Here is a 24,123-nt window from a genome sequence, read left to right on the forward strand (position 1 = left end):
GTAATCCTCATGGTAACCACACAGCAAAAGCCTATAGTAGATACACAACAGAAAAGAGAAAGGAATCTAAGCATACCACTAAAGAAATCATCAAAACACAAAGAATAAATGAAAGCACAGAGTGACACTACAACCAGAAAACAATTAGCAAAATGGCAATAAGTATATAACTATCAATAATTACTTTAACTGTAAATGGACTAGATTTTCCAATTGAAAGACAAAGAATGGCTAAATGGATATAAAATTAAGACCTACATAGACTCATTATTTGCAGGGGATGTGTTCCAAGGTCCCCAGTGGAAGCCTAAAACCATAGTACTAAACCCTATGCATATTATATTTTTTTTCTCTACATATATGCACTTGAAGGCTTCTCTTTGGCATATACCAATTGTGAGAATCACTGTGTTGTGCTTTGGGGCCGTTATTAATTAATTAAAATACAGGTTACTTGAACACAAGCACTGTAATACTGATCTGATAACCAAGTGGGCTACAAGTGACTGATGGGTGGGTAGCATATACAGCATGGATATGCTGGACAACAATCTGATTCACATCCTAAGCAGGACAGCATAAGATTTCATCATGCTAGTCAGAATGGTGCAATTTAAAACTTAAAAATTGTTTACTTCTGGAATTTTCCATTTAAAACTTTTGGACCACAGTTCGACAGTTGATCACAGTTAACTGAAACCACGTTAAGAAAATATGTGGATAAGGGAAGACTACTGTATATGCTGCTTGCAAGAGACCCACTTCAGATATAAGGACACACACAAAATCAAAGTGAAGGGATGGAAAAAGATATCCCATGCAAATGAAAACAAAAGGAAAGCAGATATAGCTATATTGACGTTAGATAAAATAAACCTTAAAACTAAGACTGTAATAAGAGTCAAAGAAGGGCATTACATAATGATAAAATATATAAATGATAAGTATATAAAGCACATATTAACAGACACAAAGGGAGAAATAACAATGTAATAATAGGACACTTTAATACCCCACTTACAATCATCCAAACAGAAATACAGTAAAAAAAACATTCACCTTGCATGACATGTTACACCAGATGTATTTCACAGACATACACAGAACTTTCCATCCAAAAGCAGCAGAACACAGATTTTTTTCAAGTGCACACAGAACATTCTGAATCCAGGATAGATCATATGTTAGGTCACAAAACGAGTCTTTAATAAATTTATGAAGCACTCTGACCACAATGGGATGAAACTACAAATGAATTGTAAGAACACTGGAAAATTCACAAATATGTGAAGATTAAACATGCTACTACTGAACAACCAATGGGTCAAAGATGAAATCAAGAGAATTTCAAAAAATACCCTGAGATAAATTAAAATGGAAATACAATACACCAAAACTTTTGGGATGCAGTAAAAGCAGTTCTAAGAGGGAAGTTCAGCACAGTAAGTGCCCATATCAAAAAACAAGATAAATCTCAAATAACCTAATTACACCTCATTAAGTAGAGAAAAAAATGAAAATCAAAGTTAGGAGAAGTAAGGAAACAAAGAACACAGCGGAAATAAACAAAACAGAGACTAAAAAGACAACAGAAAAGATCAATGAAACTAAGAGCAGGTTCTTTGAAAAGATAAGAAAAATTGACAAACCTTTAGTTAGACTCAGCAAGAAAAAAAAAGGATTCAAATAAATAAAATCAGAAATGAAAGAGATGTGCAACTGAAACTACAGAAATACAAAGAATCACAAGAGACTACTATTAACGATTATATACAAACAAATTTGACAACCTAGAAGAAATGGATGAATTCCTAAAAACATTAAACCTACCAACACTGAATCTTTAAGAAGTAAAATATTTGAACAGACCTATAACTCATAATGAGACTGAGTAATCAAAATCCTCCCAACAAACAAAAGCCCAAGACCGGACAGCTTCACTAGTGAATTCTACCAAATGTTCAAAGAATTATTACCAGTTATTACTGAAGAAGAGGAAATGCTTCCAAACTAATTTTATGAGCCCAGCATTATTACCCCAATACCAAACCAAACAAATATACCATGAAAAAGTAAAATTACAGGCCAATATCTCTGATGAACATAGATGTAAAACTCAACAACATATTAGTAAAGCGAATTTAATAATGCATTAAAAGGATTATACACTCTGATCAAGTGGTATTTATTTTAGAGATTCAAGGATGGTTTAGTACCACAAATCAATCAATGAGATACACCATATTAACAAAATGAAGTATAAAGATCATACCTCAAAAGATGGAGAAAAAGCATTTGACAATATTCAACAAAGAAGGTATAAAGAGAATGTACCTCAACATAATAAAGGCCACATGTGACAAGCCCACAGCTAACATACTCAGTGGTAAAAAACTGAAAGCTTTTTCTTAAGATCTGGAACAACAAAGGATGCCCACTCGCACCACTTTTATTCAACATAGTAATGAAAGTCCTAGCCAGGGCAATTAGGCAAGGAAAATAAATAAAAGACATTCAAACTGGTAAATAATAAGTAAAATTGTCACTATTTGCAGATAACATATTACATATAGAAAATCCTAAAGACACTACCAAAAAACAAACGTGTTAGAACAAATAAATTCAGTAAAGTTGCAGGATACAAAATCAATTATACAAAAATCTGTTGCAGTTCTAGACACTAATAAAAGCTAATCAGAGAAAGAAAACAATCGCATTTACAATTGCGTTAAAAATAATAAAATACCTAGGAATAAATTTAAACAAGGAGGTGAAACACCTATACACTGAAAATTGTAAGACATTAATGAAAGAAATTTAAAAAGACACAAAAAAATGGAAAACTAGTCTGTGTTCTGTATTAATTTTAACAATTAATAATGTTAAAATTTTCATACTACCCAAAATGATTTACAGATTCAATGCAATCCCTAACAAACCCCAGTGGAATTTTTCATAGAAATAAAACAAATAATCCTAAAATGTATTAACCCATCAAGACCGTGAGTAGCCAAAGTAATCTTGAGAAAGAAGAACAAGTGTGTGTAAGTGTGTGTGTGTGCACATGCACACGCACAGGGGGTGGGGAGGGGGAGACAACACACTGCCTGATTTTCACACTATATTACAAAGCAAGAGTAATCAAAACAGTATGATACTGACAAAAAAAATTAAAAAAAAACACAAATAGATCAATAAAACAGAATTGAGAGCCCAGAAATAAACCCACATATATATAGTCAAATTTTACAACTAAAGAGCCAAGATTATACAGTGGGGAAGACAGTCTCTTCAATGATTGGTGCTGGGATAACTAATTGGCCAAATGCAAAGAAATTAAACTGGACCACTATCTTACACCAGACACAAAAATTAACTATAAATGGATGAAAGATCTGATTATGAGACCTGAAACCATAAAACTCCTAGATGTCATAGGTGGCAAATTTCTTGACATCAGCTGCAGCAATCATTTTTTAGATCTGACACCAAAAGCAAAAGCGACAAAAGTAAACAAGTAAAACTACCTCAAACTAAAAAGTTTCTGCACAGCAAAAGAAACCAACAAAATGGAAAAAGAGACCTAGTGAATGGGAGAAAATATTTGCAAATCATATATACAAAGGATACTATCCAAAATATATAAATAACTCATACAATGCAATAGCAAAAAAATCAATAATAATCTGATTAAAAAATGGACAGAAACTCAAAAGACATTTTTCCAAAGAAGACATACAGATGGCCAACAGATACATGAAAAGATACTCAACATCACTCATCATCATAGAAATGCAAATAAAAACCACAATGAGATAGCACCTCACACGTTAGAATGACTATTATCAAAAAGACAAAAAATATGTGTTGGAGAGAATGTGGAGAAAAGGAAAACCTTGTGCAGTTAATGGGAATGTAAACTGGCACATCCACTATGGAAAACATAGTATGGCGGTTCCTCAAAAAATTAAAATTAGAACCACTACATACACAATTCCACTTCTGGGTATTTGGCTGAAGGAAATAAAAACACTAAGCCAAAAAGATATACGTATTCTCATGTTCACTGCAGCATTATTTATAATAGCTAATATATGGATGCAACCTAAGTGTCCATCGACAAATGAATAAATGTAGTATGTATGTGTATATATGAATATAGGAAGTAATGTGTGTATACACACACATATACAAACAATGAAATATTATTCAGCCATAAAATAAAAAAAGAATGAAATCTTGACATTTGCGTCAACATGGATGGATCCTGAGAGCATTATGCTAAGTGAGTAAGTCAGACAGAGAAAGACAAATACCACACAATCTTACTTACATAAATGGAATGTTACACACACACACATACACACACACACGCAAGCTCATAGATACAGAGAACAAATTGGTGTGGTGGAGGAAATGGGCAAAATTAGTTAAGGTAGTCAAAGGTACAAATTTCCAGTTATAAAATAAGTCATGGGGATATAATGTACAGCATGGTAACTACAGCTGACTGACCCTTCAACAAAACAAAGGTTAGTAGTGCCGAAAATCTACATAGAACTGCACTTGACCCTCCACATTCATGGATTCCCAAGCACTGAGTTGACCCTTAAATAACCTGCATTTCTTGAACTACATGGATCATTTGAACTGCATGGGTCAACTGAAAAAAACCACATATAAGTGGACCTGTGAAATTCAAAGCCATGTAGTTCAAGGGTCAACTGTATTAATAATACAAGAAAAAAATTTGTAACTCTGTATGGTGATAAAAGTTAACGAGCCTTATTGTGATCACTTTGTAATATATACAATATTGAATCACTATATGTCTACCTAAAACTAACGTTACATTTCAACTATATGTATTTCAATTTTTAAAAAAATTAAAACTTTAGAGATTTCCTTAAACTTATTAAAAAAAAATATTTCTGAGACAGGTAGAGGCCTAAAAGGATTCGCAAATAATCATAGAGACCTATGATAATACCCAATATGACTATCACTTTATTACCTATGTAAAAAATTTAAATGAGCACATGAAAAGATGATCAACATCATTAGTCACTGCGAAAATGCAAATTAAAACCACAATGAGAAACCACTTTACAACCACAAAAATTATAACTATGAATAAGGATGCAAAGTATTGGAACCCTCATACACTGCTGGTAGGAATATAAAATGGTACAGCTCCTTTGGAAAAGTTTGGTAGTTCCTCAAAATGCTAAATATACAGTTACTTTATGACTTAGCAATGCTTCTCTTCTCTCCCAAGAAACCTGAACATAATAACTTGTACATGAATGTTCATAGCAGCATATTCATAATAGCCAAAAAGAAATAACCCAAATACTCATTAACTGATGAAAGAATAAACAAAAATGTGGCATAGCCATAAAATAAAATAGTATTCAGCAAGAAAAAGGAATTAAGTATTAATACATGATACAACATGGATGGTCTTTAAAACATGCTAAGTGAAGAATCCAGACACAGGGACCTCATATGGTATGATGGTATGATTCCAATTATATGAAATGTCTAGAACAGGCAAATCAAGAGAGACAGAGAGTTGATGAATGGTCACCTGAGGCTGAAAGGGAGGGAAGAAATGAAGAGTGACTGTTGATGGGTACACAATTTCTTTTCAGAGTGCAAAAAATGTTCTAAAATTCATTGTGATAATAGCTGTACAACTCTGAATATAAAAACTTAACTGTATTCTTAAAAAAAAAAAAAACCACCAAAAGGTATGCTTCAAAAGGTTCATTTTATGCTATGTGAATTATATCTCAATAAAGCTGTTACAGAGAAATTAAAAACCAAGAATTCCTTTACTTTTTAACTCCTACTGAAAATCTTGAATTCCTTTAATTTTTAAACTTTAAATTAACTGAACTTAATTCCAATTATGACTTTAAGTAAATTTTAAAGCACATCATAATTTCTAAACAAATACCTGTTTGTACACCAGTATCCTTCTTAGGGGAGTTCACAGAATCGATACATGTATTCATTTTACCACTGTCTTCATTCAAATCAGGTCTTGAATTTGAAATATTATTAGTAGATGCATTATATTCCACTTGTACTGTATCAATTGGCAAGAGAAATAAATTATCTGATAAAAATGATAGTTCAGGAATATTAACAGTAATCATGTGTGGCACCAACTAAATATGCACAAGACTCTGTTTAATTAATCAGTATGGACCATGCAAAGAATTTTAGGAGTATCCTAAAGTTTCTTACAAAAAGTTACCTGCATTCTTATCCCTTACTGAATATAGGGAGATCACTTAATAGATTTCTCCAAAAAAATGGGTACAAAAGTATTCATTTTATCTATTGTGAGCAAAACAAGAAAATATATGTGAAAAGATACTGAAAAGTATAAAATTTAGTTGTACTCTTAAGGAATTTCCCAAATAAAATATGTATTACATTAGTTCAAGGTCTAGAATTTCTTTAAAAGTATTTAATTAAAAGATGTGTTAAAGATAATAAAAAGTCAATTATTTAAAATCACCTTCAAAAAATAGTATAAATAAAATTCTAGTTAAGTGCTTACCGCCAAGATTTTTAATCAATCTAGAAGTGTCATGTCCCTTTTGAGCCAATTCTCGGATTCTCTGTTCTTGTTTTAGTCTCTGTGCCAGCTCCTGTGCTCTCTGCATCGTCTGGAACAGTTCATTTGTCTTGAGAGTTACAATTTCCTATCAATATTGAATCATACAAAGTTATTAAATATATTATCAAGCATGTACATACCTGACTACTCAGATTTTTTCTAAGCTCCTACTACATATCAGGCTTTATTCAAGATACTGGGAATAGAGCAGTCAACAGGACAAAGTTCCTTCCCTGTCGAAGTTTACATTTTATATCTTTTTCTACAGCTTTATTAGACCACAAATATAAGAACTCTTTTACATCCAAGATATTACTAACAAAGTTTTCAGTTTCTAAAATCAACGGTCACACTTGAAAACTATATAATTTAATCAGTGTTGCCCCAATAAACTTAAAAATAAATGGTCAATTCCATCAGAATTTTATTAAGATTAAAAACAGATTAAGAGGTAAAACACAAGGTTTTTAGCCATTGCAATTCGAGCAAATGACACGTTGTGTTTTTCATATAGTTAACTTCATAGGAGTAGGTGGCTCAGCCTATTCAATATAACGAAATCAGAACCCAGACCATGAGTCCCTTCATCAGCTAATTTTGGAGTGAAGGCTGCAAGTGCAAAAAAGCAAGAAAATGCAGGTTCTCTCCCAGACCTCCCAACTCCAAGGGAAGTACTCTACACTCTACTCTGTAGATTTAGTAATCTTTGACAAGTGAACATCATTATACGAGTTGCTCTTTGTCAGGTTGGCTTGACACCACCATACCTATTACATCTGCAGTACTTAATACAGGGATTCTCCTAGCCAGATATCTGCTCTTTTTAAAAAGATCCTTATTTAGCATAGAGGGAGCCTCTAACAACTGTATCATCAATCACTCTGCAAATGTATGCTCCTGTCCACTACAGGATCCAGACAGAAAGGCCAATCATTTCTCTTAACATTTCTAGAATATTTATAAATATAATAATCATCGCTTAGAAAACATTTCAAAATCAGGCCACCCTTTCTTCCCTTCTCTCGTACTAATCATCACCCCTCCCCCTCCCCCAGCCTTCCCGCATCCTCCTTTCACCCACTGGCCCAGCGCTGCCACCTCCTCCCTACATCCGCTGTGGCGCTTTTGGGTTGGGGCTGCGGGCCCCAGCCAAGGGTAATGAGTGGCGGCAGCAGCTCCCGCAGGTCCAGCGCTGGTCCACTTCGGCCCAGCCCCATTGGCTTCGAGGGGATGGGGAGATCCATGCTCCCCCTCAGCCCACCCACACCACCCTCCCTGCCAGATCCTCCCAGAGGCGCTGAGCTACCACTCCACCCACCGAGTCACCCCTGCCCTCAGAGCCCGCGTGAGACCGCCCGCCACCACCCCGCCGCCGCTGCCGCTGCCGCTGCTGCTGCCGCCTGGCCGTGCCCTGCGCCCTGCTGCCACCACTCCTGCCATCGGCTGCCTCGGAAATAGTAAGACCGAGGACCAGCGCAACGAGGAGAAGGCGCAGCTCAAGGCCAACAAAAAGATGGAGAAGCAGCTGTAGAAGGATAGGCAGGTGCTGAAGAATCCAATAAAAGCACCATTGTGAAGCAAGTGAGGATCCTGTAGGTTAATGGCTTCAACAGAGAGGACCGCGGAGAGGACCCACAGGCTGTAAAGGAGCAACAGTGGTGGAGTATATTATCCCTAGATAATGGCTAGTTTCTAATCTTCCCCACTAGGTCCTATCTCACTTTGCATGCTTGAATTGTCCTGTCTTCAAACCTCTAAAGATAACTAAAAAAATAAAAATAAAAAATAAAAATAAATTTAAAAAAAGGAATGAAATAGGCATCTATGTAATAAGCAACTGCCAGTTACTGTACCAAAAGTTGGTATTTGAGAAATAATAACAAATCCTTATTGAACAATCTACTGTGTACTAAATACTGTGCTAGACTCTTGCCTTAACTTCTGTGACTTAAGTAAATATAGGTATTAACATACCTGATTAATAAAAGTTCTCAGTATCAGCCAAAAAAAAAAAGCATTTCAAAATTTCAAAATGAAGAAGGATAACCTATTTTGTGCTGTAATAATTCATCTTGACTTAGCACAGAAAAAACCCAAGCAATACAGCGTTTGTGAACTAATCATTTGAAATAGTAAAACCTCTTGGTTCCCCTTTAATTTTTATAACCTGTTTTATGCAAAGCTTTACTATTTCCATACGCAGCTTCACACTTTCAAAATACATGCAAATGTTCAACTTTTGGTTATTTTTCCTTTAAAAATGCATCCATTTTTACTCTAAAATATTAGTTAGAATATAAATACCTACTTCCTTTTGTTTTTGCTTAAGTAAATCTTCTTCATACTGTTTCTGCATCTCTTCTCTTTCTCTTGCTAAGCGAAGCTCCTCTTCTTGTTCTTCCTTCTTTCTTTGTTCTTCTTCCAGCTGCTTCATCTTGCGCTTCTCTTCTACCTGAGCAGTGATGGCTTTCTACTCAAAGTCACATAAATCGTGTCACAAATAAAAAACCCATGATGCATTTGTTTGGTGTTTCTAAATAAGTTTATCAGTATAAAGTATTATGAGTAAAGTTAAAACGTCAAATTTCTCATGTATTTATCTCCCTTCTCCCACTTGTCAAGTTCTACATGCTTTTTCTTCAATCCTAGGAGGGTTGTTAGAATAAAAATAAAACTGAAGAAAAAAATGTCAGGGCTTAGCATACTGCCTGAAAAGAAGCAGATGCTCTATAAATGTCTGTTCACTTAACTGATTAAGAATAACATTAACTAAAAGCCAGACTATTCAAATATCAGAGATTTTAAAGAATTATTCAGACGTTTAAGTCCCTTTAGTATTAGACTAAAGTTAGGAATTTTAATGTTAGTCTCCTTTCTTATCTTCTCGATTTCTTAATCCTAATTCCACTTTAATCCCAACAGTTCTCTTTCAAAGAACTAATTCTCATCCTGAACAGAACTCAGGAGAACTAATGAAAAAAATATCCAATACTAACTTAAGATTTAGTGCCATTTCATATACACAATCTATATATTAAAGACCTTCTCATCTGGAAGGCTACGCTGTACTATGTGATACTGTCTGGTTCTCAGCATGAGTGTAATTCTGACATAATGCCAGTTAGATTAGGTATTTATACTAGAATTTTAATTTCCATTTACTTAGGTATCTATTAGCCATGAATATTACTTACTAAGGCAAAGAACAACACTTTATAATGCAATACCTGATGTTCTAACTGTTTTTGTCGCCGCCTATCTCGTTCCTCAATCTGAGCGGGGTCCAAGAGAGCAGTCATAGAACGGAGAAAGCTGGCAAGATAGATACATTAGCTTTTTAAAAACCCCAAAATATGAGTTTAACAGGGCCCAAATCATTTTTGTTTGGGATATATCTACTAATCATTTTTAATCTTTAAAGAGAAATAGCAAACCTGAAACCAATTAAGATATAAATATAAAAAGTCCTAATAAAGCACATACTTTTTAAAACATCAATAAATACTAAAGAATGAACTTACTTTGTTTTTTGACTATTTGCCATAGCCATATCTCTAACAGGTTTTGCTAAATGCTCCTCTTCTGAAGGTTCAACTTGGCTTCCAGTTGTAGGTGTATAAACACTGCTGATATCAGCCAGCTCCTGAGTGTCCGGAGAGACAGAGAAGTACTCTGGTTGCTTGTGTGTGGACCGAGAGGAAAGCTGAGACTGAGAACCAGGACAGCTCTTTAGTGAATCAAAATGCAATGCCCATCTGTCATGTTCCTCACCCTAATCACAACAAATAAGAACTGCTAAGAATTTTTCCATGGTTCTCACATCTAAAATCCTAATTGAAAATCAAACATGATTTCTAAGTCATCATTACAGCAAATAAGCATCATAAAAATTAACAAAACTGTATTCTGTATTGATTCCATATTCATTTAGATAACTAGCCTGGGGAATATGAGAAATTTAAAGAACTAGGAGATTTCTAAAAAGTGATAAGAAGCTAAGCAAAAATCACACTTATTAAATACATTCAATGAAAGGTTCACATGAGCAAATGTGGAATAACTGGAATACTCCAGTCCTGTCAAATAGTTTCAGAATACTTTTAAGATTAAAAACTTTGAAATTGTTTTTTTCCCTTTATATCCATTAAACTTCATGAGCTACCTTTGAAGATATAATTTTTTCTTCTATTTTTCTTTGCTGGTCATCTTCTATTTGCTTATTCAACTCTTCAATCCATTTTCTCGGTTCCTGTTTCACAGCACTGAAAGCATGTTCCGGCAGTACTGCTTCCTAAATAACAATCATCGATACTATCTAAATTTCAGTTTTCTAAGCATTGTATATTTACAAATCTTGCCAAAGGATTTATACAGATTTAATCTCTAAGCATTTTCTCTAAGAGGAACAATTTTAAACAAAAAATTCAAGTATACAAGAATTAAGTAGATGTATTCTAGTATTTTACAAATATGATTTTCAAAATCATATTTGTAAAATACTAGAAGAATATAATAAGATAATAAGGTATAAGGAAAGGAAATTTTCTACCAAAAATAGAAAATTCTTTCTCTAAAACAATTATAAGATTTCTAAAATTCTAATACAGTCTCATTTAGACTTTGAAAAGAGTTACAATGATAACTTAAAAATAGATGAATATTGTTTTACATTTGGCTTCAGAATCCAAAAAATATTGCCTTTGGACCAAGAGCCATAAGATATAAGAAACCAGACAGTTACCCTATTGAATCCTGTCTCTATGATACCCGCCTTTTCCTTTTCTGCTGCTACCGCCCTATCACAATCAATGACGTATCAATAAGAAAAATATAGAGTCCAGATTAAGTTCTTGAATTCTAAGGAAAAATAAAATAATACCATAAAAATGTGTTGTTGTTTTAACTTGAGAGTTTAGTGTGCTCTGACAAAAAGAATGTATTCTACTCAAATTGCCCTGAAATGAAACAGCTAAGCAACAAGCATTTGGTTATGTGCAAAAACTGCAGGACAGAATTTTAAAAATAGTTCTGAGGCAGGATAGATAGCCTAGGGTCACCTCCTCCTCTTCCAGAAGATAGCTCTGGAAATTTTTTCCTTTCTGCTTAGATACCATCTTTGGCTAAGGCATGACCTTTGGCTAATTATATCATTATAATCTCATCCTCAATGCAAATCATGCAGCTCCCATCATGCACCTGACATCATGACAGTTCCAGAAATACCATATAAGAGTAGGAAACCAAGCTCCCTGCCTACTGGGAGGAGACAACAAGGCTACTCACAACCACTTTCCACGCCCTTGCCCCAGTTAGTAAAATTCGCTCACAGACATCCTAAAGCAACTCTCTCTTTCACTCCCTCTTTCTCTCTCCTTGACTCCCTCTCTCTCATGCCCACAGGAGTTCACCCACACATTCCTCCACTGTGTACTTTCGCTTCAATAAACCTTGCGTTTTTGTGCTTGTTGTTCATCTTGGCCCTTGAATCCTTTCTCCTAGCATAAGAACTTGGTCACCAGATACAACCTCAAAAGCGTTACTTTCTGCTCTTGTTTTTAACAGAAACAATGGCAAAGCCTCATAATTTACAACCAATTGCTTTGAGCAAAGGAAATATTTATACAAAAAGTAAAAATCTTAGTATCTCAGATACTCCTACATATTTTAAAGATAAAAAGCATATTTATTTAACCTAAAAGAACTACTTCAAAAGGAGCATTATTCTCATGTTAGTGATTTAACAATTTTTCTATCTCTAGAAATGTTAGAGGTCAAATGTAAAAGAAAAACAAATGGGCCCTTTGAACTTCTTGCAAGAAATTGTCAATGATGGCACCCTATCATCTTAGAATTCTGTAATCTGTTTCTTAAGTCAGATGTAACCAGATCAATTTTCAAATTTTAGTGGAGTTGCAAATGAGGCAGCACAAGTCAAAATTATCCTTGAAAATTCCTCTAATTTCTCACAAAATGTTTTATATATACGTATTATATTTACAACCCTGTGGGAAATTTCATAATCAGTTCTCTCAATTAAGTCTTCAATTTCTTTCTAAAGGATGTCTTACAAAGCTACTACTACTCACTTGTCATCTGAATAATTCATTTCACTTCTCTAAGAAATCCTTTATTCTTATTTTCTTTTTCACAAGGTTCTGCCAATGTTCATTCAGTTAGAGAAATGAAAGTTAAGTATTTGGGGGATGGGGAGATGTGATAAGTGTAATGGACTCTCCCTTCTGGTTACTGAGTTCATTTACTTTAAGATGAATAAGGCAGATAGATATGTATAAAATACAAGACACACTGTGTAACAAATGTTTTGGCTATCTCTAGCTCCTCTCGTCCGGTAATTCTTCTATACCATTAAGGAAAGAATCCTCTTTCTCCAGGTTCACTCATATTTTTCACTTTATCTCCCTCATATTATTGGCCTGAGACTTCCCTTCCCTACATAAAAACTCCTTTGCTAAACAGTCATTTTGAGCCTACTCTCAATTTATAGCCTCAAGTGAAAACTTATTTTCATAGATACTTACATCCTTCCTCACAAACAGGTCCTGATGTTACAGAGTCCTAATATAATTCTTTAGCTACCTTCAACTTATTCTACGTTAGGAAATGTCTAACTCCTAACACAAATGCTGTATGTCAGCTGCTAAATTAGAACTGAAAGTAGAAGGCTTTCAAATGGTCCACTACAAATGCCTGGTTCTATTTCATTTAGATCTGCCTTAAAGCAGTTTTCTAAAATATAGCTTTAGGAAAAGAAAGAATACTCTGGTGACTTTGCCACCAGAGTATTCTCGATGACAGCCTTGCTTGCCAGACCATATGCCAAAAGCCTCCCTCATTCTAGACACTGTCCACCTACTTATCTTGTCCACTCATCAGGCAGAGTGGACATTCATAGGGGTAGCGAGTGATCTCAGGACACTAGACTAGAAAAAACAGGAAGAGCCGCAAAACAAAAAGCTGCATTTCCCCCCTACCCCGGGAGGGGTGGGGCGCGGAGGCAAGGAGAGTTACCCTGAACTTGAAAATCACTTTAAAATCCTCTGGAACCAGAAGGCCTATAGGGGTATGAGCATGGCTAAAAATCTTTTGTTTCCATGTGCTTGTTGGCCATATATCTTCTTTGGAGCCATATGCTCAAAATCTTTTGCCTGTTTTTAAAAACTGAGTTGTTTTCTTATAATCTGGGTTTTTTAAGAGATACATTCTGTACTTCCTTTATAGGTAACTTGCAAATATTTTTTCCTTCTCTGTACTTTATAATCTAACAGTAATCTTCAAAGAACAGGACTTTTGATTAAGGGATTTATCAACTTTTTTCTTTCACAGATTGTTAAGTGTTTATGGCAGCTTTCAGTGTCGTGCCAGTGACATCTGTGTATTAATTTTATATCCAGCTATTTTGATTAAATTTACCTATTATTTCTATATAGTGACTGTCACTTATTTCTGAATGGGAAACCTAACTCACGTTCCTTAAATAAATCCAAATCATGATGTATTATTTTTAACATTTTTCTTTATTTTGTTAGGTTTTGTTATCAAAATATTTGTCTTGTCAGCTTTGGGTATTAGGTTTTTGCTAATTTATATTGTCCTCAAGAAGAACCTCAAAAAGTTTTTCCTTCTACCTCAATTGTCTGGAAGAATTCACCAATAAACACACCCGGGCCTAGAGCTGACTTTGTGAAATTTCTGATGATGGTTCTATTTCTTTAATAAATACAGTATCATTTGAATTTTCTATTTCTGGTGTCAATTTTAGTAATTTGTGTCTTTGTAATTACTTGTCCATTTTTCATCTAAATTCCTTAATGTATTGGCAAAAGTTGTTCATTAATCTTATTTTTCTAATGTCCATAGACTATTTAGTGATGTCTCCTTTTAATTACCAATTTTGCAAGGAGTTTATCGATTTATTTTTTTGAGTTTATCAATTTAAATAGCTTTGTAAAGAACTTCTGGCTTTCTTAATTTTCTCTACTGTAAACTTGTTTCTAATATTACTATCCACTCTGATATTATTTCCTTCCACTTCCTTTGGGTTTAATTTTTGCTGTTATTTCTCTAACTTCTTGAAACGAACACTTAGATCACTGATGTTCTGTTTGCAGGATTCCTTTTCCTGCATTTAAGTCTATAAATTTCCCTCTATGCATAGGAAGCCCATGTGTTTTGATATGTAATATTTTAGCACTCACTTCAAAATACTTTCTAATTGTTTTTATTTCATTCACTTAGAAATATATTGGTTAAATATCAAACTTTTGGAAATTTTGTTCCCATCTGTTACTGATATTTAGCTTAATTCCACTCTTATCAGATAACATACTTGGTGTAATCTGAACCTATGGAGTTTGCTGAGATTTTATGGCACAAATTCTTAATTTTTACTTCCACTATTTCGACCACAGATTCTTTGGGTTTTCTATATAAAGGACAGATCATTACAATTTTATCTTTTCTTTTCCACTTCTTTTGACTTTTAATTTCTTCTCCTTGTCTTGCTATACTGGCTATGACCACTATTAACAAATAATAATAATAATGTAGGCATCTTTTTTTTTTTTTTTTTGGTTAGTATGTGTTTTAAGATTTTTTTTAAAAAATTAGTTTCAAGTATACAGTACATTGGTTAGACATCTATATAGTTCGTAAAATGATCCCCCAATTGCTCCCTCCCTCCCCTGACCTCCACCTACCCAACATATTAATGCTAACTGCATTCCCTATGCCGTGCTCCCCATCCCCATGACCCTTGATCAGCTACTAATTTGTACTTAATTCTTCAACCCATTCTCCCAGCCCCCAATACCGCCTTCCCTCTGTCCATCACCAAATTGTCCACTATACTTGTGAGTCTGTTTTTGATTAGTTTGTTTTTATTCCTTAGATTTCACATATTAAATGAAATCATACAGTGTTTATCTTTGTCTGACTTAAATACCTTCTAGGTCCATCAAAGCAATATCTTTTTCCATTCCCTTCCTTTTAGTCTGTGTGTGTCTTTTAATCAGAAGTGAGTCTTTTGTATTTTTTCTTCTCCCTCCAACATTTCCTGTAATACTGGCTTGGTGGTGATAAATTCCTTTAGCTTATTTTTGTCTGGGAAGCTATATATCTGTCCTTCAACTCTAATTGATAGCTTTGCTGGATAAAGTATCCTTGATTGTAGATCCTGGGTCTTCATCTTGTCAAAAATTTTGTGGAAAGCCCTTCTGTCCCGCATAGTTTCTTTTGAGAAATCAGCTGCCAGTCTTACAGATTTTCCCTTACAAGTAGTTATTTTTCTCTTGCTGCTTTTAATAGTCTTTCTTTGTATTTAACTTTTGGTATATTAATTATGATGTATCTTGGTGTGGGCCTCTTAGGATCACTGATTTTTGGAATCCTCTGAGCTTCCTGGGGTTTTATGTTCATTTTCTTCACTAGGTTAGGGAAGATTTCCATCATTATTTCTTCAAACAGCTGTTCAGCATCTTGATTTTCTTCAGTTATGCCGATAAGACAGATATTTGGACCCTTAATAGGGTCACATATGCTCCTTAAATTATTTTTATACTCTTGGCATCTTATCTCTTGCCATTCTAACTGCATGTCCTTGGTTTTCCCACCCTCTAAATAGCACATTTAATCCTTTTCTTTATTCACTGTTTATTCCTTTGTTTATTCCATTTAATATACTTCTCATCTCAGATGTGTTCTTCATTACAGACTGGTTCCCTTTTATAATTTTCATTTCCATTTTTTTTTTAATCTTTGTTGAAGCTCTCACTGAGTTTATCTACACTTCCCAAAAGTTCATTGAGCATCTTTATAACCAGTGTTTTGAACTCTGTATCTGTTAGATTACTTGACTCCTTTATATCTGGATCTCCGTTCTGTCTGTCACATGGTGTCTGCTCCTTTGTCTTCCCATTTTGGCTGCCTTTCCGTGTCTGTTTCTGTGTACTAAGCAAAGCTCCTAAGTCTCCTGGTCTTATTAGTGTGGATTTGTGAAGTAGGTGTCCAGTGGCACAGTCCTGAGAGAGGTTCAGCTACAGGCCAAACTTAGCCCAAGCCTTACCCCTCCGGGGCCACCTGTTAAGATTCAGCAAGTAATCCACAGATGCTGTGCTTACATTTGCCTCAAAAGGCCACACCAGAAACTGATGCCAGCTGCCTCCAGTGTGAGTCTAGGTACTGCTCAGTAAGGAGCTCCTGACTCACTGAGGATACACCTGGATGTGGCTTGGGTGGGGCAGCAAGTTGGGAACCTGGGGTTTCAGGGAATACTCTGGGCGGGGCGACCTCTATTATCCAGTTTGATGATGTCACAAACTATGGCTGTGCTGTGTCTGCGCCCTGGGAAGTGGGAGGGCTCAACAGGGAACAATGGATACCTCCAGCACTTCTATACAAAGCAAGTCTCACCTCAACCCTCACTCCAACAATGTCTCCCTGTAAGTCCCTGGTGCACCTGCACGCAGCCGAATTGGCACTAGTGCTCAGAGCAAGCAGGTCTGTCACCACAAAAATCTGCTCGCAATCCACTCACGGATGTTAAGAGGCTTCTGCTGCTGCCGCAGCCTCCGACTCACTCAGCCACTTGAGACCCGGCAGCTCCGCATCCTCGCCCCATTCTACCTTCTTCCTTTGCAGGGTGCTTTCTTGGATTTCTCTCTAGCTGCATGGTTTGTTTTTAGGGATCGTAGGCAATTTTTCCTTGCTGTTGCTCCTTGTTTCCGTCACAACTTAGATTTGATCGCTAGATGGATGAACAGAGCCTCTATCATCTACACCATTTTTTCCTCTCTCCATTTTATCTCATTTTTAATTTTAAATGGAATGTTTTTAAAATTTCTTATTTAGAATGATGTTTGTTTTCCAGTTTTTGGTTTTAATACTCAATTGGAAATTCCTTCTAGTCTAATTTCCTGAGGCATTTTCTTTAATGAACTAGTGTTGAATTTTATCAAATGCTTTTTCTGCATCTGTTAAGATGTCTTCTTTTATTGTTTAAAATGGTACATTACACTCGTGAATTTTAAAAATTTCCTTAACTACTTTTCATGAACTTATCTTATTCAAAGATATATTATCCTTTCATACGTCACTGAATTTTACTTTCTAATATTTTCTTTAGAATTTTTGTGTACACTCATGAAATAAATCTAATTTTCCTTTTCTGTTATATTTCTGGCTTTAAAATCAAGTTTACACCAGTCTTGTAGAATGAACTGGGGGCTATTCCATATTTCCGCCACAGAATCTAAATAAATTTGGGAATTATCCCTTTAAAGTTTGGTAAATTGTCAGTAAAACCAAATGGGTATTGTTTCCTTTGTGGGAACTTTTTACAATTTTTAAAGTAATTTATCCATTTGATCTAAGTTTTCAAAATTGTTGGCATGAAATATTCACTAATGATTTACTTTCCATCTATATTACTGAATTTTCACTCAATTTTGTCTTAATCAGTTTTTGACAGAGTTGTTCTTTTAAAAGTGGCAACTTTCTTCAGCTTTGTATTTCATTGATCGGTGCTCCTATCTTCATGATCTATTTTCTAATTTAAGTCTATTCTGTTCTTTTTCTAGCTTAAGGTGGGCACATGGCGTATTTATTTAAAGTTTTTCTTCTCTAATGTAATTTCCCTTGAATCTCACCCTACCTCATGTTTTGATGTGCGCATCCATTATCATTCTCTTCCAAGTATTTGTGATTTCCATTATGAATTTTCTTTAACTCTCAAATTATTTAGTAGTGTGATTTTTAATTTCCAAATATGTAGTTTAAAAAGTCTTATTCATAACTTCTAAATTACTTGCTTTGTACTAAGAAATCACTGTCTGTGTAATAGCTACTTAAAATTTTACTGAGTCTTTATGGCCTAACACAGTATTACTTTTTATAAATATTTATATGCTTGAGAAAGTATTTTCTAATTGTTGGACATAGAAGTTGATACATGTTAATTTTAGGACCAATTTGCTATCTTGTTGGTTTCTATATTGAATCCCCTTTAAAAAAATTTATAAATTCCTCTGCAGTTTTACCACTTTCACGATTCACATATTTAAGGTTTCATTCGAGTTTAAGACATGATTCAATGCTGAACCTTCTATTTACAACCCTCATCGTCCCCAATAATGCTTTTGTCTCATTTTTATTAATGTAACAATACTAATTTTATTTTGGTTAGTTTTTTGAAATCCTATTGTTTTCAACCTTGCTGTTCTTATGTTTTTGGTATATCTTGTATTCTGGAAAATCTCTAGATTTCTTTATTCCGATCTGTATTTTTTTTTAACTGGTGAGTTTTAGTCCACTTAGATTTACTATATTTATTGATATATTTGGTCTTATTTCTGTTATAATAATTTTACATTTGTTTAGCCCACTTTACTTTTAAGCTTTTTTCCATTTTTGATATCAATAGGTGTTTTATTATACTAAGAACTTTAGTATGCTCTCACATCCTTTGATCTTACCATCTTCTACCAACCTATCAGTGTTGATATTAGACTTTTCTTAGTTATAGGATATGTTTTCTCCTTTTAATTTTAGCGAGTTGTAAATAATCAACTCTACGAAGGTATGAAATCACCGAACCCTTATATCATTCCTCAATTTGCCTTACCTTTTGGTTAAGCACTTCATTTAAAACTGTTTTAAATGTAGGCCTTTTTAAAAAACTCTTCAGAGAACTTGAATGTTGAAGAAATTTTATGATCTACCTTTATTTGAATAATTTGGCTAAATATCATTCTAATGGTTATTTTCCATCGATACTTTGAAATGATTCCAGTTATCTTGTACCCAGTGTTGTTATTAAAAATGTCAAGCTCATTCTTGTTCTTTTATATGTAGCCTGTTTTCTATTTGCTTTTAGAATTTTTCTTTCATATTCTTAAATTTCAATCTATTAGTATGTGGAAGTGGGATTTTTCTTATTCTTTTTTGGTGCTCTTTAGCCCTTTAAATCTGAGGTCAGTCTTTTTTTTTCACTCTGGGGAACTGATCTCAATTATTTTTTCAAATATTTCCTCTCACCATTCCACCCCCCCCCCCCATTATTTGAGCTGCCTAGTATCTGAATATCAGCATTTCCTTTTTTTATTCTTATATTGCCCTAAAATTTTTTTCCCTTTAAGATGTTTTCTAAAATATGGTTTTCCAATTATTTATTCACTCCCTAGCTATACAATTTCTATCTTTCATCTACTGTATTTTTTACTTTATTGTATGTTTCACACCTAAACATTCTGCTTGCTTTTGTTTCCTGTTCTCATTGCTAATGCTTTCCCTTATTTCTTTTTTTATTATGTTTTATTATGTTTAATTAAATGTATTATTGGAATCTTATCTTCTTTGTATTTTTCTTCTTTGAAATAGTTGTGTTCCGGACGTGGTTCCATAGTGTAGCAGTCAGCACGTCTGCTTTACACACAGAAGGTCCTGTGTTTGCACCCCAGTGGAGCCACAGTACATGGTCTATGGCCATGCCACCCTGAATAAGTCTGATGTCTGATCTTAGAAGCTAAGCAGGGTCAGGCCTGGTTAGTACTTGGATGGGAGACCACCTAGGAAGACCAGGTACTGTAGGCATAAATAACAATAATAATAATAGTAATAATAATAATAATAAGTAATCATTGTGTTCCTTCACTGTATTTGTTATTTGCTCCTGGTATTATCATCCAAACTTGTCCAGTGATGAACAAGCCAATAAACTCAGTGAGTAGGGATGGTGGAGAACAGTCTAACCCTAGGATGAAAAGTTTAGGCAGTAAACTACAATCACTTCCCACTCTTCGAAACACCTCCTTAGGTCAGAGTTCCTTTTTTGGAAATACTCTTTAGATTATAATTGTAATTTGCTGGCAAGGTGAATTTGGAGCCAGGAGGGGCAGAGTAGTTTTCACCTAATTCTCCCAATTCCTCCTAAAAATTAAGATTTAAGCGAACACTGCCCAGTTTATTCTAAAAGACAGCTAGAAGAGAGATCTCTGAGTTATATGTAGGGTGAAGCACTGTTGGTTTTAAGGAACGGGGGGTTCTGTGGGGAAGGGTGGAGTAAGTTAGCAGGAACTCCAACAATTCATTTCCGATTTTATTCTCCCACAGATGCTGGGTTAACTTCTACTACAGACCACCTATCAAGCTAAGTGACCACAAAAGTACCCCTCTCCTAAGTTTTATGTTGGAACATCTAGGGGGATGTTCCAACAATTTATACCAGAGTTCAGTATATTACATCACAGGATCTTAGCATTTCTAAGTTTGTAAAGCTTATCACTATAAATCTTTTCTGCTTGACTTTTGTCTTTGGTTATGTTTTCCTTATAAAATTATAGTAAATTTTTAAGTGTCCTGTTAACATGTGAAAATCTGAACTGTGTATATGCAGAAAATAAAATTACTAATAATTTGGATCATATTGTCCAAATACTGATAATACCCTGGTAAAAATGTGCTTCAATTTCTATGTTTTTGGTAAATGTATCATAGAAATCACTATTTTTGCATCTTTATTAATAAGTCTTTTTATCAAAATAAATTACTGTGTCAACAGTTTTCTTCCCTGAATTAATGTTTCCAAAATTACTATAATCAATTTTGCCTTTTATTTTTTTTCTTTAAATTTTGATTGGCTTACATAATTTATTTTTCACAACGTGTAATTTTATTTCCTGTGTAGCTTTTAAGTTACGAGTGTTTGGGGGGTTTCATATCTATGATCTGACTATGATTCTCATAGCTCTGCATTTTAACAAGATTTTTTAACTGTGTCAGCTACAAATTCCTTTTTTTAACCAAATTCTTTATTAACTGTTGTTTTAACTTTTTTCTCCTTCCCACACCCCCATGCCCATTCCCAGTGTTTTAATTTTGATTCACTTTTCTAACTCAAAAATAATATTTAAAAACTTTTAACAAAAAATATACCAGGGAAAGGTCCTTGGGAGGAATATTTTATCAATTCCTGCAGGCCTATCTTTACTGTTCCCTTTACATGTAAATATGTTGTTTAGGCATTAAATTTTTTAGTCCCAGTCTTTATTTATTAAACATTTATAAATGTTCTATTATCTATAGAGGAGAAATCTAAGGTTAACTTGATTTTTGTTCTTTGCTTTCTTCTTATGTTTAAATGCTTGAACAAGCCTACTTGTTCTTGACATTTATTGGCATGTATCTTCAAATTAGCCTCTTTTAATTCATTTAGTGTTTTTTTTTTTCTGGTCTAGAAAGTTTTTACTCTGATACTTATTATTAGTACTTTATATCTTTTTGCTCTATTTTCTTCTTCGGGAAAAAAAGAAGGTTGTATCTTTTAAGCTATTTGTAGTATCCTTTCTTTTTAAAATTCTTCCTATATTCAGGGAATGTCCCCATAGTGCTTTATTTTTCCCTCACACTGATTTTGATTTATTTCATTACCAAATCTTTTCTCTCTCCTACTTCGGTATTCTTAGTTGCAATTAAGATGCCTTATATTCCATAAATACTTGATTTTTTATACTTTTACCTTAGATTGGTCGAGAATCTGAAGTTTTTCCCATTCTATTTTATCACTTTCACATTTTTTCCAAGGATTATTCCATTTTTCAGAAGCTTCTTTTTCTTTCTTCTTTAAAGCAACCTGTTCATCTGCAAATAATGTCCTTTTTTAAAAAAAAATGTACAAAAACTGTAAAATAAAAATCACGTAAACGAATCATGACCTTCTTAAAGAGTGCAGATTCCAAAGCAGATCAAAATTGTTTTTTAGGTGGGCTATTAACTCACAAGACAGAGAAGAATTTTAAGGGATATGGAATAAAGGAAAACATTTAAACAAAACCATATATAAGTATGACATGAACTAATGTACAAATGTTTGTTTTAGTATAATTATCAATGAAGAATAATTTTTTCAGAACAACATATTTTATATTATGCTAACTATTCTGAGGTTTTACTTCCCTGTAATGTTCATTCAGTTATTAAGTAAGAGATTTAAAAACTAGAACTCTGGGTTCAGAGAACCATGGGGGACAAATCCAAGTTCCACCACTTCCCAGCCATGTGACTGTGGCAAACTGCTGTTCACAACTCTAAACGTATTTGTTCTTCTGTAAAATGAGAGTAATAATAGTGTCTATTTCAGGGCAGGACCTAGCACAAAGTAAATATTTAATAAATGTTCAGCCATTCTTATTCATAGCGGTGGAACAGTAAAAAACATAAAATCTTGCGTCTAACAGGCCAGTATAAAAAAACTAGGCCCGAATCAATAGTTTTTAAAGGTTCTGATATATAAACTTAAATTCCAAGAAAATTAATGAAAGCATAACTTTAACAAAGAGATGTGCTTTTCTAATTAACAGTATCAAATAAAAAAAAGTTAATTATATTTTATAAAATAATTTAAGCATAAATCGCTTCAGTCATTCCAACTAGTTCCACATTACTTTAGAAGTTTTGTATTATATTTTGGTAAGCTAAATTTGTATTGAAAGAAAATATCTAAAGCTGAAATTATGATATAAACACATCATAAGAGTGCCAAACTTTCTGACACTGCTACCATACATTTATTCTTCTGTTACCTTCACTTCCAACATCAATTCATTTCCTATTTCTTCTGCTTATCTCTTTTTCTAAATCACCTGTCTCACCAGGGTTATGACTACCTCAAAGGACTTCCCAGCTGAGTGGATGCTGGAGCCCATCTTCATGCTCTTTGTACGGCTATTCTTAAGAAGTACAATCATTATGTATTTACCAAACTCTGGACCCTAAGTCTAGTCCAAGAAGCAATGGGAGTTTTTAGTTATTATCAATATTTTAAGACCCTAATAGCAATTATAAATTTTTCTGTTACATGGTCTACAGACAAAAAGCAATACGCTTACTTCTGTATGGAATATACTAATTGATATCACATCAATATTCATTAGGACATTTTGATTGTTTTAAAAATGAACTCGATTATTAATTAAAACCGTCTTTAAACCCACAGGATTTTTGTAATGAAAAATTTTAATAATGGATTCTCAGGAAATGAGAAAGTTTAGAAATCTTTGAGTTCCAGGAGCTCCAAAATGATACTGATATTAACGATCACCTCTGGCTTTCAGTGCATACCACAGAATGCCAAACAGATACAACCTAAGAGAATGTGATACCAGAAATCTTACGCATTTGAAGAAAACTACTCTAGTGGGCAAATTTTATAAAACGAGACTTTGATAACATCATACTGATATATTTCATCCTCAATATATATATTCTATAAGCTAACAAAACTGTAATAAAAGGTATAATAATTACTTACCAAGCTCTTTCCTCCATTGCGCTTTTTTTGCTTCTAACAAACTTCTATCACGTTCCCTTTCCCCCAGAGTACTAAATATGCCAGCTGGTTTCCATACATTTTCTCTAAGACAAAATACAAAAAATAACGGAAACCTTATTATGTTTCTATACAAGTTAATTCCATAAAA

At 33.9% G+C, this 24,123-nt stretch overlaps 1 protein-coding gene and 1 pseudogene across 7 annotated transcripts in view; one reads left to right on the forward strand and one right to left on the reverse strand.

Moving 5' to 3' along the window:
- Nucleotides 1–24,123, reverse strand: part of CCDC66 (coiled-coil domain containing 66) — a 52,921-nt gene that overhangs the window by 7,455 nt on the left and 21,343 nt on the right. For 4 of the 7 annotated variants that reach the window (XM_036219815.1, XM_036219817.1, XM_036219819.1 and 1 more), the window contains 8 exons: nucleotides 23,955–24,058; nucleotides 22,164–22,285; nucleotides 10,797–10,925; nucleotides 10,156–10,406; nucleotides 9,862–9,946; nucleotides 8,943–9,104; nucleotides 6,575–6,719; nucleotides 5,963–6,094 (listed from right to left, as the gene is read on the reverse strand). In XM_036219815.1, the coding sequence (XP_036075708.1) occupies nucleotides 5,963–6,094; nucleotides 6,575–6,719; nucleotides 8,943–9,104; nucleotides 9,862–9,946; nucleotides 10,156–10,406; nucleotides 10,797–10,925; nucleotides 22,164–22,285; nucleotides 23,955–24,058 (1,130 nt within the window). Of the gene's footprint in view, nucleotides 1–5,962; nucleotides 6,125–6,574; nucleotides 6,720–8,942; nucleotides 9,105–9,861; nucleotides 9,947–10,155; nucleotides 10,407–10,796; nucleotides 10,926–22,163; nucleotides 22,286–23,954; nucleotides 24,059–24,123 lie in introns of all 7 variants that reach the window. The other 3 variants (XM_036219820.1, XM_036219816.1, XM_036219821.1) reach the window with 3 other exon arrangements.
- Nucleotides 20,124–20,239, forward strand: LOC118602099 (annotated as a pseudogene).

The sequence above is a fragment of the Rousettus aegyptiacus genome, unplaced genomic scaffold (genome assembly GCF_014176215.1).
Source record: "Rousettus aegyptiacus isolate mRouAeg1 unplaced genomic scaffold, mRouAeg1.p scaffold_m13_p_4, whole genome shotgun sequence".
NCBI lineage: Eukaryota > Metazoa > Chordata > Mammalia > Chiroptera > Pteropodidae > Rousettus > Rousettus aegyptiacus.